General features: G+C 42.6%; 1 protein-coding gene and 1 long non-coding RNA gene across 2 annotated transcripts in view; both read left to right on the forward strand.

The window, feature by feature from the left end:
• The window catches only part of ITGA8 (integrin subunit alpha 8), a 175,593-nt gene that overhangs the window by 148,430 nt on the left and 8,047 nt on the right, over nt 1-19,116 (forward strand). Inside the window, exons 27-28 of the mRNA XM_077268244.1 lie at nt 2,263-2,376; nt 9,582-9,683. Coding sequence (XP_077124359.1) covers nt 2,263-2,376; nt 9,582-9,683 — 216 coding nt within the window. The remainder of the gene's footprint in view (nt 1-2,262; nt 2,377-9,581; nt 9,684-19,116) is intronic.
• On the forward strand, nt 12,097-17,335 carry LOC143783394 (uncharacterized). Its single transcript, XR_013217147.1, has 3 exons — nt 12,097-12,144; nt 12,869-12,964; nt 17,208-17,335. It is a non-coding gene; the product is annotated as an uncharacterized LOC143783394 (long non-coding RNA).

Here is a 19,116-nt window from a genome sequence, read left to right on the forward strand (position 1 = left end):
TAGATAAAATTGTTGTTTCAACATTTATACGAAATCTCACCTGGCAATCTATGGGTCTCGCTTCAGAAACTCCCCCAAAATTTGCATTTTTCACCAGAGTTATCTCCAGGTGCCCTCAACCAAATTTGGAATGCACCCAAAGTAAAGTAAAGCTTTCTAACCTGAAACTCGGGTGTAGCCAACTAAATCCAGATGAAATAGTAGATTGCACAAGGTGGAGAATCCCCCTTCCATTCCCTGTCATTGTAATTTTTCTGGTTAAGGTGGAAACAGTGGCCCGCATATAATGTTCAGCATATGCCTACTTTGCTGAAATGACAAAAAAACAAATTACAGGCTAAAAAGTTTCATCCAATATTTAGCAACTAAATTTTCAAAATTTCTCTTCCTTCCTTACAAAAAAAGAGCAGTCCAGAAAAGTGACCGAGATTAAGCATACATCTCGCCTCATTTAGTACATGTAAAGATATTATTAAAAAGATATTAAGTGCAGAAAATGTACAAAAGAAATAAATACCTCCTTTAATCTCCTTCTATTCATTCTTTGATCTCATTTTTTGCTCATGTTTCAATTAATACTGAGAAATATATAAAGAAATCTTCTGCACTTGTCTCAGCCATGCCTCCTCTCCTACTTCTCATTGTCCCGTGTGTGGCTGTAAAGGTACCTTCACACGAAACGACTTTGAAACGATATCGCTAGCGATCCGTGACGTTGCAGCGTCCTCGCTAGCGATATCGTTTAGTTTGACACGCAGCAGCGATCAGGATCCTGCTGTGATGTCGCTGGTCGCTGAATAAAGTTCAGAACTTTATTTGGTCGTCCGATCGCCGTGTATCGTTGTGTTTGACAGCAAAAGCAACGATACCAGCGATATTTTACACTGGTAACCAGGGTAAACATCGGGTTACCAAGCGCAGGGCCGCGCTTAGTAACCCGATGTTTACCCTGGTTACCAGCGTAAAAGTAAAAAAACCAAACAGTACATACTCACCTGCGCGTCCCCTGCCGTCCGCTTCCTGACACTTACTGAGCGCCGGCCCTAAAGTGAAAGTGAAAGCACAGCGGTGACGTCACCGCTGTGCTGTTAGGGCCGGAGCTCAGTCAGTGTCAGGAAGCGGACGCCAGGGGACGCGCAGGTGAGTATGTACTGTTTGTTTTTTTTACTTTTACGCTGGTAACCAGGGTAAACATCGGGTTACTAAGCGCGGCCCTGCGCTTAGCAACCCGATGTTTACCCTGGTTACCCGGGGACCTCGGCATCGTTGGTCGCTGGAGAGCGGTCTGTGTGACAGCTCTCCAGCGATCAAACAGCGACGCTGCAGCGATCGGCATCGTTGTCGCTATCGCTGCAGCGTCGCTTCGTGTGAAGGTACCTTAAGACAACTACTTGCAGCAGGAGCCTCTCCCCTTTTCTCTGTCTGAGGGGGTGGAGCTTCAGCTACGCACCAGCTGAAGATGGAACTGATCAGCAGGAAAATAAACCCTTCTACATTTCTGCAAGACAAACTGATCATGTAGAAATTTAGCGTTAATAAGTTTAAAGCTTTTTTAAGGAGCATGTGACTTTTAACAAATTAGGTGTAATCAACTACCTTTTTTATAATCACAAATAGCCCATCTATATATATAATTGTCTAAGGGTTTTTCCGTCTGTCTGTCTGTCCTGGAAATCCCGCGTCTCTGATTGGTCGAGGCCGCCTGGGCCTCGACCAATCAGCGACGGGCACAGCATGGCGACGATGATGTCATAAAGGTTGCCTCGACCAATCAGCGACGGGCACAGTCTGCCGCAAATTCGCCTCGACCAATCAGCGACGGGCACAGTATCGACGTAGATGTCATAATGGTTGCCATGGTGACGATGATGTCATAAAGGTTGCCTCGACCAATCAGCGACGGGCACAGTCTGCCGCGAATTCTGGAATCATCATTGTCCATATACTACGGGGACATGCATATTCTAGAATACCCGATGCGTTAGAATCGGGCCACAGTCTAGTTATTAATAAATGTAGATAATTGTACCCCCTTATTGACCAGTATAGACTAATATATCATTAAAGGAAATGTTTGTGCAGCTCAGCTCCTACTCACTTCAATAAGAGCTGATCTGCAGCTCCCGGCAGCAGCCACTACAGTGTACAGAGTTGTTCTGAGAGCAGCTGATCGGTGGAGGTGCTGTGTGTTAGACCTCCTGATATTATAGGAATATGTGTATAATCCCCCTTAAATGTATTTGTGTATTTTTCTTATTGCAGAATTGCACTAATGTGAAATGTTTAACAATCTCCTGCAAAGCAAAGGGATTAAGAGGCGCTGAACGGGCAGTGATAAAGATACGATCCCGGATATGGGCAGAAACATTCCTCCAGGTAGGTCCACCCAAACCTAACCTTTTGGTATGTTTGCTCCTTGATTGTGAGGTTTTTAGTTTGCTTTCCACATTCCAAAAACAAACTGAAATTGCACAGATAACAATGAAACATGAGGACACCAGCAGGCTCGGACTGGCCCACAGGAGAACAGGAGAATCCCGCGGTGGGCCGCACTCCACCTATATGAGCAATAATTGGCACAATAGATTACTTTCATTATGTACAGAGTAGGGCATTATTTCTTAATTCCATTAACAAACGGCACCATTTATTATTATATATAAACATAGGCAAATTTCTGAATGAGGGTAATGTGATCTTTTCATGTAGCTAAACAGTGGGCCACCAGAGTCAGTGTTACTGGTGGGCCCTTGGCACTCCAGTCCGCCACTGGACACCAGTATGATCGGTCTGGTACAGTCTTATTATTGGGTCCAGAAGCTTCAAGTTATGCATCTGGACACCACTGTAGATATACCCCTCTCCCGCAAGGTAATAAAATAGGTTGGGTCAATCTTGAGCGACTCCTACCGTTCTGTCCCGTCGCGGCTTACCCTTCCAATACTCTACAATGTGCATCTCCTATTCTTATTCTAGACAGTCAGCGAGTTATTTTTGGAGCAGCAGTAAGTACAATGACATAATGATTGCTTGCGTTGTCCGGCGGCCAGGACCAGCTGCTTCTGGATAAATATCAAAGTGAAGATTATTAATGAGATGATTCATCTCTGCATTAGAACTGAAACCGGATCTAGCAGTAAACGCTTATTGTACAGTGTACTTCCCATATCTGCAGATACTTCTTTTATTGTATAGTGTCTCACTACTTTGCAATTTCCTTTTTGTTTTTCCATTTTGCAAAAGTTGAAACTTTTTGGCTTAAAAATAATCTACTGTATATTTTCAATGTAATTCAGCTTATATTAATAACATAACAGTGATCTATAACTACAAATCCAGGGCTGCATAATACGGCTAGCGTTGCAACCACTTGGTGTATTTTTGCCACCAAAGTCATCGATGGTAGTTTGAGTCATCTACTGCTATGAGACTGAAAAGCGCCGATCAACGATCATCAAGAGTCGATCAGCTCTCATTAAAGGCGATTTATCTGCTTGTGTAAAAAGATATCTGCTGATTGGTTCCGAGGTTCGGTGGCCCTCTAGTATTTTAAGGGGTTTTCTAGGGAATAAAAATTATTTTTGAAGGCTCCAGCTTTTTAAAAAAATAAAATAGGTAAAGTATCATGAACCCTCTCTGATCCTGTTCAAACACTTACCAGGTCCCCATTGGTCTCTATTTCCTGGTCCTGTCTAAATTATAAATAAGATTGGCCATAAATGCCTACTTATTGAATCATTGGCTACTACAGGTCACCTTCTATTGACAATGATTGAAAAGGAATTTCTGCCCATATTTCGTTAGTGTTATGACCGCTCCAGGAAGTAGAGACCTATGTGACCCGGGTATGTGTTGAAATTGGAGCTCCGGGGGATTGGCGATGGTGAGTATTGCTTCAATAGATTACTTTATTCCAATCTGAATACTTATATTAAAAAATGTCCCTGGAAAAACCCAATAATGGTGTTAGCCAATATCGTCAGTTCAAGAAACCTAGCTAAAATAAATGAATAGGGAAGAATTTGGAGAACCAATGGTTTTCTATAGGGTCGTACTGGGGTGTATTGGGTCAATTAGAGTCAAAGATTCTGCAGGACTAAACTCTATTTATACAAAACAAATGACCAATAGGTTATTTGTGAATAAAGCTTTAAAATATAGTCCAGGGCAGCAAGGAATTGTCTCCTAAAACACCTTCAGTCTGGGTTGTCTTCTGCTGAACATTGTGTCAACACTTGGGTCCACCAGAGGATCTGATCTGATGAGCCAGTCCAGCCTTATGCCTGAAAAAGCAAAGAACAATCTTTAAAGGGTATTACCACTTTAGACATTTAAGGCATTGCCATAGGATAACTATAAAACATGCCATCTCTTCAGATCCCTCCTATCTCCACAATGGGGGTCCTTTGTCCCCTTTCCTGCCTGGTGAGGAGGCCATTGCATCTAGACAGAAGAATAAATGTAAAGGTGTCCTCACCTCTCTTCATTCACTACTATGGAAGCCATGGGTACTAGTCGAGCATTTGATTTCTTACTTAACATATTGATTTAGTATCTGACACTTCGAGCTCCATTGTACAAATGTCTAAAATTACAGCAGAAAAAAAAATACAACCTTGAGATAAAAACAGCTTTGCGTCTCCTGGGACCTCTGACTATATATAGAATGAGACTGCGGAGACAAAACAAAGGAAGAAAGGCCTTAAATATGTGCGTGTGATTTAAAGTCTGTAAGGAATTATTTCAGGAAGAGAAGCCATAAATTATTCTATTCTGCTCCAGTTTTTCTTTAATTGGAAGTAAATGTTGTGCACAATGCCAAGGAGGCTCCAGGTTTTGGACATGTTTTTTCTTTCACTGCGGAGAGGATGAAATGCAAATCTCAGAGATCTGCTCATATCTGGCACTGGGCCAGGGATCTATCACATTGCCAAAAGCTTGTGCATCTCCGGAAGTCTGCTCCTTATATTTGAGGCTCTGAGGGATTCAGGAAGAGCTGTAGGAAGCTTACCTAGGTCTGAGATTTTCATTCTGGGGGATGTTGTACATTTTGTGAATAGTGAAGCCATGGGCATGCACAATGCCGGTCTTCTCTGTCATCGGATATTTCTTCGTAAAGGAAAATAAACATTCCATGTTGATGTGAGTTGAACAACCTCAACAAGAAGATCACAACCATCTGAGAACATGACCTCTTAAAGAGGGATTAAAGATGCAAAAACAAGCCCGTCAGTAGGGCGCCTTATTTTGTTGGCTTTGATCAAATGGGCTCTTGGGCAGAGGGTACAACTTCTCGTAAGAAATATCTTAGGAGTTAAGACCATGTGCTTTCCAACACTTAAGATTGACTTAGAAAACGTCTTACACTTCTCAAGTACCTGTTTCTGTTTTCTTAGACTGCCAGTGATTGGTGTTTTATAACAACCAGTACGGCGGTACATCCTGTTGTCACTTTTGCAAATATTGGCTGCATATCCAAACCCCCAAAAATTCTAATATTTTTATAAAGCAGATCTGTCACCTGATTTCATAGTATAAATCACATACATAACTACTGTGGCATGTAAACGTTTGAGCACCCCTGGTCAAAATGACTGTTATTGACAACAGTTAAGCAAATTGAAAATAAAATGATCTCTAAAAGGCCTAAAGTTACCCCTTCACCCCCCAAGCCTGTTTTGACCTTCATGACTAGGCCAAATTTTACAATTCTGACCAGTGTTACTTTATGTGGCAATAACTCTAGAACGCTTAAACGGCTCCTATTGATTCTGAGATTCTTTTTTCATGACGTATTGTACTTCATTATAGTGGTAAAATTTGTTTGTTATGGCTTGCAATTGTTTATGAAAAAAATCAGAAATTTGGAGAAAATTTTGCAATTTTCAAACTTTTAATTTTTTTACCCTTAAACCAGAAAGTTATGTCACACAAATTAGTTAATAAATAACGTTTCCCACATGTCTATTTTACATCAGCACAATTTTTTAAACATAATTTTTTTTTGTCAGAAAATTAGAAGAATTAAAAGTTGACCAGCAATTTCTAATTTTTCCAACAAAATTTACCAAACCATTTTTTTAGGGACCACATCACATTTGAAGTGACTTTCAAGGACTTACAGTATATGACAGAAAATGCACCAAATTGACACCATTCTAAAAACTGCACCCCTAAAGGTGCTCAAACTATATTCAAGAAGTTTATTAACCCTTCAGGTGCTTCACATTGTTGTGCAATTTCTCCTGAGTACGCTGATACCCCATAAGCGGGGGAAAACTACACTTTGGGCACACGGCTGGGCTCAGAAAGGGAAGGACCACCGTTTGATTTATTTTTAACGCAGAAAAGCAGAACCCCCCCCCCCCATAAGTGATGTCATTTTACAAAGTACACCTCTCAATGAATTCATCTAGGGTGCAGTGACACCATATGTACTTCACAGAAATTTACACCATTGGACGGTGAAGAAAGAATAATTAAATTTTTACTACTAAAATATTGTTTTAGCACCAAATGTTTAATGTTTATAAGGGCTAATAGGAAAAAATGGACCTCTCAGTTTATTGCTTAATTTCTCCTGAGTACGCCTATACCCTAAATGTAGTCAGAAAACACTTTTGAGGCACAGTGCAAAGCTTAGAAGGGAAGGAGCGCCATCATTTAGTTCAGATTTTACTGTTCTGGTTTGCGGGTGCCATGACCCACAGAGAGGTGCCAGAACAGCAGAATCGCCTAAAAGTGACCCCATTTTACAAACTACACCTCTCAATTAATTAATCTAGGGGTGCAGTGATTATATTGACACCACGGGTGTGTCATAGAATGTTGTACCATTTGGCAATGAAGAAAAAATACGGTAATTCAATTTTTACCACAAAAATGTAGTTTTAGCCCCAGATTTTACATTTTCACCAGGGTAAATGGGTAAAAATAGCACCAAAATTCATCCCACAATTTCTGCTGAATGTGGAATTACCCCATATGTAGCTGCACAGTACTACTTAGCCATACGGAGAGACTCGGGAGGGACGGAGCGCTATTTTCCAGATTTTCCTAGAATAGTTTGCGGATTCCATTTAAGGAGCCACAAAGTGCTAGAAGAGCAGAATCCCGCCTCAGTTGACCTCATTTTGAAAATTATACCCCTTTAGGAATTTATCTACAGGGGTAGTGATGATTTTGATTCCATGTTTTTTTTCCAGAAACAAGCAGCAGTGGATATTGCTGAGTGAAAACTGAAAATCTGCCATTGCAGTGCCCATAAATTGTAGTCACCAGTACGTTATGCCCAGCCCTTCTTCAGGCTCTCATCGCTATAGAAATGCCAAATAATGGGGCGCTAAAGGTGATTTAGGCACACTGGGGCTCAGAAGGGAGGGGGCATTTCGATTTGAGAGCACAGAATTTGCTGACTTTCTTTTGGGGGACAAGGAGCCATTTAGCTTTTCCAGAGCCTTTGTACTACCAGTAACGTGGAAGCCCCCTATATTTCTGTTAACAGATGACAGACCTGAGTGGTGACTTGCTTTTTTTGTGGATTGAGTTGTAGTTTTTATTGGGAACATTTTACATAACGTTTGGGATCACATTTATCCTGCGCTCTATGCTGAGCACTTACATTGGGGTTTCCATCTAAACCTCCGAGTTATGTGATTCAGATGAAATTTCCATGGGTGCCCAAGTTATTGCATCAACCTATTTTCATTTTTGTAATTTTTAAAATGAAAAATAGACAATATATAGTTGTTGTTTTTGCATAAAATGCAAAGGAAATGTGTCATCTTTAACTTTAGGCCTTTAGAGATCATTTCATCTTTAACTTGCTTAACTGTTCACAATAACAGTACTTTCGACCAGTGGTGCCCAGACTTTTACATGCCACTATAAATAAATCTAAACCTGATGAGACTGGGGTATTTACTTTGATAATCCACATCAGAATGGCTGTATAATTCAGATGTTAAAATGAGCTAGAGAACGGGAGAGCTCCTGAGTTCATATGTAATCTCCACCTACCCAGCCCAGCTACAGTTTGTACTTAGCAGTGTTAGATTTCAGCAACAACAGGGAGAAGCTGTCAATCAGGCTAGGTGGGTGGAAATTCAGGGGCGGGGAGGTGGAACACTGAGGAGAGGTCAATCAGGCTATGCGTTATAGAAGGAAAAAAAAAACATAGCAGTGCCCCTCTAAGGTAGTAAGTCCGAGAAAAAATTGTGTCCTACTATAGTGTCAAGTCCTCTCCTATAGGAGTTGCGCTATTGTTCCAGCACGACTATGATAATTGCATGCAGTGTAAAATGGCTCAGGCAACTCCTATTCGCTGTATCTTGGGATCCGGTCAGCTGGAACGAAGTGTGATCTATTCACGATGCAATTTATTGGTATTAGGCAAAAAATTAGATCTAAAAGTCATGCACAGATTGTTGGGAATAATGCCCTCTTTGAGATATAAATTCAAGAAATTTGCGTCCAAATTATGATTAATTTCCTAGATCATTAAGTCTTCCACTGATAGAAATAAATTAGTGAAAAAAAGGCTCTTCACATACCTTAAGATTGGATTCATCACCATAAAAATTTTTCCTTGTGTATTGGTGAATTAATTGGGTAATTTATAATAATCAGGCTAGGTGGGCAGAGATTCAGCAGCAGCAGGGAGGAGGGACACTGAGGAGCTTTTAATCAGGCTATGTGGGTGGATATTCAGCAGTAGTTAGGAGGGCCCCTGAGTCACAGTCAATCATGCTAAGTGAATGGTGATTCAGCAGCAGGGAGGAGGGACACTGAGGAACTATCAGTCAGGCTATGTGGGCAGCGATTCAGCAGCAGGAAGGAGGGACACTGAGCAGCTGTCAGTCAGGCTAGGTGTGCAGAGTCAGCAGCAGACAGGATGGCCACTGATCAGCTGTCAGTCAGACTAGGTGGACAGAGAGTCAGCAGCAGACAGGATGGCCACTGATCAGCTGTCAGTCAGACTAGGTGGACAGAGAGTCAGCAGCAGACAGGATGGCCACTGAGCAGCTGTCAGTCAGACTAGGTGTGCAGAGAGTCAGCAGCAGGGAGGAGGGACACTGAGCAGCTGTCAGTCAGACTAAGTGGGCAGAGAGTCAGCAGCAGGGAGGAGGGACACTGAGCAGCTGTCAGTCAGACTAGGTGGACAGAGAGTCAGCAGCAGACAGGATGGCCACTGAGCAGCTGTCAGTCAGACTAGGTGTGCAGAGAATCAGCAGCAGGAAGGAGGGACACTGAGCAGCTGTCAGTCAGGCTAGGTGGGCAGAGAGTCAGCAGCAGGGAGGAGGGACACTGAGCAGCTGTCAGTCAGACTAGGTGGGCATAGACTGAGTTTAAATATTCGCAATAGATTATGCGGCCATTCTAAAATGGATTTCCAAAGTAAGTACACAGAACTTGTTCAGGTCTAATATATCTATTTAATAATGTTTGTGGTTTATGTTGTGAAATATGGCGATAGATTTTCATTCTTTAAAACATAAGTAAAGCAATAAATTATTGTATTTATCCGACTAACATATACGGCATCACAAACTTATTTGGATGTTATGTTTTTTTTGTTACAGAGAGAAAATGAATCTTACTCACTTACCGCCATTGTGTCATTTGAAGTAAAGAAGATGCCATACAGTGTTCAACCTGCAAAACTGCCTGCAGCAAGTATAGCGGTACGTACACAATGCGGCTCATTAACTACGCGTAAAAGGGGTAGTGTCTGGATAATTGCATTCGCTGTGTGTACTCAGCTGAGGTGCAGTCGGAGTCGTAACTGCGGCCTGTGCATTATATGTATTATGTTAGATAAAACATTTCTCCAATTGCTTTGCATTAAAATGAATCTGCCAGCGGGATTTCACACCCCAATTATTCATATGTGCATGTAACTCTTTCACAGATAAGTCCAGCAATACATTTTACTTTTACATGGCAAGTCCATTCCTCCCTTAATGAGAAATCAGCATTTAATTTAAATGGATATGCAAATGAGGCTGAAGTGCTATGGTAGATCTGAAGCCTTTGTCACTCCAGCTCTATTGCCCACCCAGCAATACCTCCTCCTGCTTGACTGATGGCCTCTTGACTGTTTGATTTCAGGCAAACAGAGCCATCAGTCAAGCAGGAGGAGGAGGCACTGGACAGGGAATAGAGCTGGAGTGACAGATTTACAAATAACGCTTCAACCTTATTTGCTTATCAATTCAAAGGCTGATTTCTCAGTAATGGAGGAATGGACTGGCCTTGTAAAGGTATGCATAATAAGGAGGACAAAGAGTTAAAACACACCAAAAAATAGATCAAATTTTATTAAGAATACATAGTGTATACCATAATTATCAATTGCATGGGTTTCATATTTGCAGATAAGAGACAAAATCCATAGGTGTAAAAAATGGCCGAGGAAAGTCTAGGGAAAAGAAAGACAAGCACCTGTATTGTATCTAATCCTGTTAGTCTAGTGATAGGTACATATGGCCAGTTGTGTATAATAAGAAATGCCAGCAAATACGCTATTTTGGTCAAAGTACCATCACCACATTCATAATAACGTAGCGTGCCTGTAATTCCTGCATGAATATAAGTCACCAAAGGCAATAATTACCCATTTGTGGTCAATTCCTGTCTAAACCTCCGTCCTTATCCCCGACGCGCGTTTCGCGTGTAAGTAGTCTCGCTTCCTCAGGGAGACTGGCCTTGTAAAGGTATTGCTGGACTTGTCTTTGAAAAAGCTACATGTTCTTACCTTTAAAAATGTAATGTATAACAATACTGGTGATGCCTTTCACTTCCTACCAGCAAATTCTGCAGCCCCTTCAGTAAACGAAAGAGTGAAATGGGAGACTGAGCCAACTGGTACCTACATGTAATGGGTGAAATCTACGGTGATTGAAAAATTGGCAACTGTGGTCAATTTACCCAACTTACCCCCTGGGCAGGGCACCCATATAAAATCTGTAACAGGACCTCTCCCTATCATGCCGGTGTCTTCTTACATGGGCGCACCTAGGCACCAAGACCATTTTACCATATTTAGTTTTTCGTTTTTGTTGATAGCCTAAGATCGTGTTTTCCAAAATGTATAAAATATGTGCCATGAATAACAAAAATGTGTTAAAAGAAGAAGGACCCCAAACTATTTATCATCAGAGACAGCATTTTTAAAAATGCCGTTTTGCGGGCTACACCAGCAAACAGCTGTAGTCAGACTGGCACCCCTCCAGCAGCCGGACATATGGCAGGGGTTGCTTTCAAAGGGTAATACCTTTTAAGATAACACATCGGTAGGTTTGATGACTGTAAGGGCTTGAGTACTATCCATGGTTTTCACAGATACCTCTCATACCCATGATATTCTATGGAGTTGTCTACATGTCCAATTTTTTCCTTGGACCAAGAGGTCCGAGAAAAAAATCGGAGACATGCCCGACTTTGACCCATGTGTCAGACCAAAATTGGCAATGCCGTAAAAAAAACATTGGACCACTGTCAGATGACATCCGAGCGCAGTCTAAATTTCAAGGACCGGCAGAATGGAGAAGGTAGAGGATTTTTTTTTTCTCTCCACCTTCGAGAAAAACTGATACCGCTCTGATCAAACTCTGATCAGAATAACCAGACCTTTTCTCTCGGATGGAGAGAAAAGCGGTCGTGTGCACCTATCCTAAAGGTACCTTCACACTAAACGATATCGCTAGCGATCCGTGACGTTGCAGCGTCCTGGATAGCGATATCGTTTAGTTTGACACGCAGCAGCGATCAGGATCCTGCTGTGATATCGCTGGTCGTTGAAGAAAGTTCAGAACTTTATTTGGTCGTCAGACCGGCGTTTATCGTCAGGTTTGACACCAAAAGCAACGATACCAGCGATGTTTTACGCTGGTAACCAGGGTAAATATCGGGTTACTAAGCGCAGGACCGCGCTTAGTAACCTGATGTTTACCCTGGTTACCAGCGTAAAAGTAAAAAAAACAAACAGTACATACTCACCTGCGCGTCCCCTGCTGTCCGCTTCCTGCTCTGACTGAGCGCCGGCCCTAAAGTGAAAGTAAAAGCACAGCGGTGATGTCACCGCTCTGCTGTTAGGGCCGGCGCTCACACAGTGCAGGGAAGCGGACGCCGGGGGACGTGCAGGTGAGTATGTACTGTTTGTTTTTTTTTACTTTTACGATGGTAACCAGGGTAAACATCGGGTTACTAAGCGCGGCCCTGCGCTTAGCAACCCGATGTTTACCCTGGTTACCCGGGGACCTCGGCATCGTTGGTCGCTGGAGAGCGGTCTGTGTGACAGCTCTCCAGCGACCAAACAGCGACGCTGCAGCGATCGGCATCGTTGTCGCTATCGCTGCAGCGTCGCTTAATGTGACGGTACCTTTAGATGGACACTAAAATGCGGCTGTAATACCGCCATCTAAATTCGGACTAAATAGCGTACTACCCCCTAATAAAACCATTCTCGCACAGACTGATTACAGGTGACCACCCATTGCTAAAATGTCATAGACAATTACTAATAAATTCAGGGTTGTCTCATCCATCAATGGACACAAATTTGTTCCAGCGAGACGATCACCATTTTCTACCACAATTCGGGACCAATTCCTCCGTCGTAAAGCGCAGTTGGTGTTTACTCAGCTCATTTAATGAGACTCCAAACTTGCTGTATATTTGATGTTCCCTAATAACACTTTGCTCGGGCTCATAAATTGTGCGGATCGTTATAAACCTGGACTGAACGAGAGACGGGAGGATTACAAGAAGAAAACTAACGATTCAGGATGCAATTGCTGGAAATAATTCTAAAGAAAACATAAAGAGGGAGCTCAGGGCAATTAATATTATTGACATCTGTTTACAGTATTCGGCGTATTTACACAGCTATGTGACCCTCGCTGCGTGCGTCTGCAACTGAATGGAAAACGAAGGAGCAAAATACATTGAAATTAGGCCCAGGGTATGTGACATTTGGCATGTGCTGGAATGAAACACTAAAACAAATATTAGCTAAATGTTGCATATAATAATTGTTGCCTGAAGTCATTTACAAATGTGTTTTGCCTCTGCACAGTCCTGTGCTGCAAGCAAGTAATCAGTTCAGAAAGAGCAAAATAAAGTTTTATTTGTGTTTTCATTTTTAACAAAAATACACTCATTTTTAAAATTAATTGTAAATAATATTCAACCCTCATCTTCAAAACTGTCTGTTTTGTAGCAATAATTGATTAGAATTTACTAGAAAGGGTCCTACTTGTTAGAAGAGACCTCTGACTAGGGCTAATCACAAGCTGACCGCAAGTGATCAGCGGTTTTCAGCAAAGAAATCTGGCAATAAGTGTTCAGGCTCCCTGCCGCGGCACCATGGGAAACTATCAGTCTATCAGCCATTTACATCATTTAATTCTTTAAAGAGAGTTTTCTGGTTCTACATAACTTTTTGTAGTTACCCTATATGACTGCACATTGTTAAATTCTCACAGTGTGTAATACGCGCAATGTCAAGATTCCCCTGTTTCCAGCATGTGACCGCAATTTGCAGACTTGCGTTCATGTGCTGACTATCTTCTCATCCATTACTGTCATGCTGTGACAGTCTTCGGTATGGAAGGGGGCCTCAAACTGTCCTTGGAACTGGGCCCTAACTTTCTCTGTACTCTTGAAGGTAGAGAGGCCCGAGTGTCCGACCTTACTATGCTCCTATTAAACCCTGATCTGTCCCCTCCCCAACCCATGAGACATGGGACAGAAATGTAAGGTAAACAGGACACAAACACATAACAGGGATAACAGAAAGCAACAAACCTACAAACACTCACCAAAGGTAGGGAGTTATATAGAGAAGGATAGGAATGTACCAACAAAATGGGAAAGGACAATGAGGAAAGCATACACCCAAAAACGGCACGCAACAATCTCCACTAGCAACAACAAACTTCTATTCAGCACAACATCACCAAGGAACTTGGAAGCAAAGCTTTCACCGGCAAGGCAGAGAAGGTCTGGCCGGGTTTTATAGGGAGAGGTAATGACCAGATCAGAAGCAGCTGAAATAGAGCTGCAAGTTTCTGACCAGCATACAAAGGGTCATTAACCTCTTCAGCACCAAAGGAAACCAAATCCATTCAATATGGGACACAAACACACAGGCTAAATGGAAGATCTGCGATTCACAATACGTATTGATCTTCTAACCCCAGATCTTCCAAGAGTACGTGACACACTCATGACAATTACTGTCAATAAAAAAAAAAACTGAGAGTCGAGGGTGAGAACCTAATTGGTACATAAAGGCAAGTATGCAAATCACGACTGGCCGCTCAAGCTAGACACAGAGAGGAATCTTGACAGTGTGTATATTGCACACTACAAGGATTCGGCAATCTCCAGTCATATAGGGGGACTGCAGAAATTTATGTTGAGTCCAGAAAACCCCTTTAAAGTTTTAGCAGGATAGCTACAGGATATGGTATAGAGGGTTGATAGGCAATAGTGTGATCTCTGACTGATCATTTCATGCCAGGTTTCCTCACTGATTACAACTGATCACCTGGGGTCCTGGCAGGGTGACACTTTGTAATCAGCGTAGGACCCCTTAAAATATATTCTAATCCAATTTTGCTACACAATTTTTGTAGCGTTGGGTTAAATACAGTACTTTTTACCACTGACTTTAAGGGCTCACTCGACCGTAGTTTTAGTCTGCGTGCTGTCCGTGGAAAAAACAAACCGCTCTCGGGCCAGTGTTACTCTATGGGGCAGTGCTGATGAACGATTTTTTTTTCTGGGTGAGAAAAAAATTCAGCATGTAATACATTCTTCTGTAATTTGGATGAGACTCACCCATTCAAGTCTATGGGTGCGTAAAAAAAATAAATCGGATGCCGTACGGAGCCACAGTTAGGAATATGATTTTTACGGATACTTTGCAATTCTGTAACATAAGAATCTGTAAATGATTGATAACTGCTGAGTAAAAAAACAAATTGAACACGGATGACAAGTGGATGAAACGCTAAATGATTTTTTTAAATGAGCGTGTGAACCTACCCTCAAAATAAGTGCATTCTTTTTTTTTTTTTATCCCTATGGCCTAATTACTCCCTCACAGTGCCTGGCTCGTACAGAAGCAAAACACATTTGTAAATAATAAGGGTTGTATGAGTTGTGAAAAAAAAGGCGCGCAAGGGGAGGGGGAATATGATAAAATAATAAAAGAAGCATTACTGACCTGTTGATTTCCCAACGTTGCAGCGCTGTCGCTTTTACCGCTTCTCAGCGGTCATTCAGCAATTGGCTTCTTGGCCAAGCATATAGAGACCGTCAGGGACCACCAGTCCCTGTACAGTGGTCAGTAGATCTGGCTTTAAACCATGTTCACACGTTCAGTATAAAACCAGGAGTGGGTGATAAATACAGAAGTGGTGACGTGTTTCTATTATACTTTTCCTCTGATTGTGCCACTCCTTATTTTGGCTTACAAATACTGATGTGAAATACTGACCAAATACTGAATGTGGCCTAATTTTGGAGCTCCATCTAATGACCATTGTGCAGTCCAAAAATCTGTATAACATTTCGGTCATTAAATCTGACCTCCTTTCAATAAAAGCGATCGCCTCCCCTTAGATTGATCAACAGTGCTCGTTTGCCTGAAATATTTTCCTGGCCTTGCATGTCCGCACTGACACTACAGAAACCAAACAAGTACGAACACAGTGTCTGTGCAGGTTCATTCTCAGCCCTCTCTCCTGTTTATGGCATCTGCTCGCTGCACACGTGATCCTACAGTAACGAGCGGCCACTGCAGACATGAGAGAGGAAAGAAAGTGCACCCGCACTAACACTGTGTGTGCGCACACCTGTATGGCTTCTGCAGTGTCAGTGCGGACGTGCAAGGGTGGGAAATCAGTTCAGGTAAGTGAACTCTGTCAGTGTTCGGACCCGAGAGTAAATCTTGTCTACTGTCACAGACAGAAACAGGTAAAACGTAAAAGAAAAATGTCACAAAGGAAGGTTTAATTTGACACCAGCTAGAAAAAAAATCAAAAAGATGCAACAATTTTACATAAAAGGAATAATACCTTGCCCCCATAGAGCACAATGACCAATCTCTATCAATAAGTGTGGTATTCCCACAGAAAAAGAAGCTTTTCGAAGACTTAAGGTACCGTCACACTAGGCGATATCGCCAGCAATCCGTGACGTTGCAGCGACCTGGATGGCGATATCGCTGAATTTGACACGCAGCAGCGATCTGGATCCCGCTGTGAAATTGCTGGTCGCTGCTAGAAGGTCTGCACATTATTTGGTCGCTAGGTCGCCGTGTATCGCCGTGTTTGACAGCAAAAGCGACGATACCAGCGATATTTTACACTGGTAACCAGGGTAAACATCGGGTTACTAAGCGCAGGGCCGCGCTTAGTAACCCGATGTTTACCCTGGTTACCAGCGTAAAAGTTAAAAAAACAAACAGCACATACTCACCTGCGCGTCCCCCAGCCTCTGCTTCCTGACACTAAAGCGCCGGCCCTAAACTGAAAGTGAAAGCAACAGCGGTGACGTCACCGCTCTGCTGTTAGGGCCGGAGCTCAGTCAGCGTCAGGATGCAGAGGCTGGGGGACGCGCAGGTGAGCATGTACTGTTTGTTTTTTTAACTTTTACGCTGGTAACCAGGGTAAACATCGGGTTACTAAGCGCGGCCCTGCGCTTAGCAACCCGATGTTTACCCTGGTTACCCGGGGACCTCGGCATCGCTGGTCGCTGGAGAGCGGTCCGTGTGACAGCTCTCCAGCGACCACACAGCGACGCTGCAGCGATCGGCATTGCTGTCGCTATCGCTGCAGCGTCGCTTAGTGTGACGGTACCTTTACAGTACATACATTCCCAATGTAACCAATGTCTGTGTACGTCACCACCAACGAGGTAGCTATGACCTTGAGATGACATGGCTCCTGACCCATCCTACAAGTAGAAGGTTTGGAGCCACCTTGTCACATCTGGTATGACAATACTAAAGCAGATACGTTGCAGTGTATGAACGTGAAAGTGGATCACTCAGAATTTATGAGCAGCTTCATGGTAGAGGAAGCAGAGATTTCCTTCCATCAAGGAAGAGCAGAGACCCGGCGGTGTTCTTCACTCACCATTCTTCCTAATTTCCACCTTTTACGACACTGGATATTTTCTTTAATCCCTTGTAGGTTCTCAAATTCATGCTGTGAAGACCACATTGTCCACCTGCCTCCTGGCCCGATGCTCTGCTTATGATAACATTACCATATGGGACGCACACGACCCTGACCATCTGTGCAGCACATTTCCATGTAAATGGCAGAGGATTGCTGAGACTAGTAACCTGAAAGTATAATCATGCAGAGACCATGCTGTATCATTTATGGGTTGTGCCTGACATCATCCCCAATCTGGTGGATGGCACTGAACATCAGAACCAACAGATAGGACTTTTCCAGGACTCTATCTTTAAGCTCCCACCTTAGTAAGATGGGTCTTTGTCTGTTTGTGCCAACTAAAGCATCAATCTTGACAAGCCATCTTTAAATAATAGATTTCTGAAGTTCAGTCATTTTTTGAGCATTGAATCAACAACCTATTGAATACGTATGGTGGCACCTAACGTCACTCGGGTATCTCCACTCTAAATGTTATTGATGCCTCACTCAGTTAGAGTGCTGTAGGTATTTACCTTGGTTTTTGGGGAATAATATATTATCGCCAATCTTTTTAAGGTGAGGTCGAACTTCTGGAACCATATCGATCAGTAGAATGAGAGGTCACGTCATTGATTAAGCAGGCACTGCGAATAGTTCATACATGCAGCAGTGTTTAGTATTGCCGTCCTTGTATTCTATGACCCTGCACAACTGCACTGGCAGTGTGAGTGCACTCGCTGCATAGAGGATCACAGTAAAGGAATAGTGAGCGGCCGCTGCAAACAGGAGAGAGAGATGAGAGTCCGACCGCACTTATTTTGGAGAGCTCGACGGTCAATCCCACCAGCGAACAAATATTGATTGCTTATCAAAGAAAGATCATCAAAGTTTTACTCCAGGAAAATCTCAAATGATACAGTGATGGTGGCATATGACATTTCTGTATGATTGGTGCGGATTAGAGTTTAGCAAAAAGATTTCCAGGACCTTTGTTGAGCATCCACATCGGTGCTGATTAGAAACTTCAGAAACTTCGACCAGTGGGAACTTCTTTAGGCAGCCCTCTGATGTTGCAACCAGCCACATGACAAAACATCACAGGGGCATAGTAATCATAAAAGATGCCTAAGTGCCGGGATTCGAGAGCCAGACATTGACTTGACCCAACTGCCAGGTAGTACCGATGTGGATGCCGACCGGGATCCTGTGAATCATTTTTCTCAAATCTAGTGAGGATGCCAGAAGTTGAACCCTCAACAAGCATAAAGTGATGGGTATCCTGAGAATAAAGAGGAGGCAGTGCTGGTGTAGCCTGCATTGGTTTTGCCCAGAACAGTGGTCACCCAATGCAGTATGTCCACATTCAAGAAAATGGGGATTTCTCCAGTTCCCTGAACAATTTGTTACTTGAGCCCACTGGCAGGTTTCTCAAGATTAGTAAGTGACCATATAGCAATATGCCATCATTTCATGAAATGGGATACTCCTTTAAAGGGGACCTGTCACAAGGGCAAAAGTGGGCAATTTTTGCTCTCATTTTATTCCCGCTGCCCACCTGAGTCTTCAGTTTTTTGTATTTTGTAAATCTGCCATACGGTTTCAGAGACATGAGCCTTTTAACTTATTGCTAATTTTCATGGTCTTTATAAAGGGGTGTTGCCTATGTAGTAATTGTGCAGAGCAGCCTAAAGACACGCCCCTGAGGATCTGTGAGCCACGCCCCCTTGCTATAAAAAACCCCCACTAAATTAAAAGGCCCATATCTCTGGAATCGTACGGCAGATTTAAAAAAAAATACAAAAATCTGAATACTCAGGGGAGCAGTGGGAATAAAATAAGGTAAAAAACTGCCCTGTTGACAGGTCCTCGTTATGATTCCCAATTCATCAAATTTTGCTCTATTCTCTTGCTAGAATAATCCTATAGAGCTGTATTGATA

The sequence above is a fragment of the Ranitomeya variabilis genome, chromosome 6 (assembly GCF_051348905.1).
Source record: "Ranitomeya variabilis isolate aRanVar5 chromosome 6, aRanVar5.hap1, whole genome shotgun sequence".
Lineage (NCBI taxonomy): Eukaryota > Metazoa > Chordata > Amphibia > Anura > Dendrobatidae > Ranitomeya > Ranitomeya variabilis.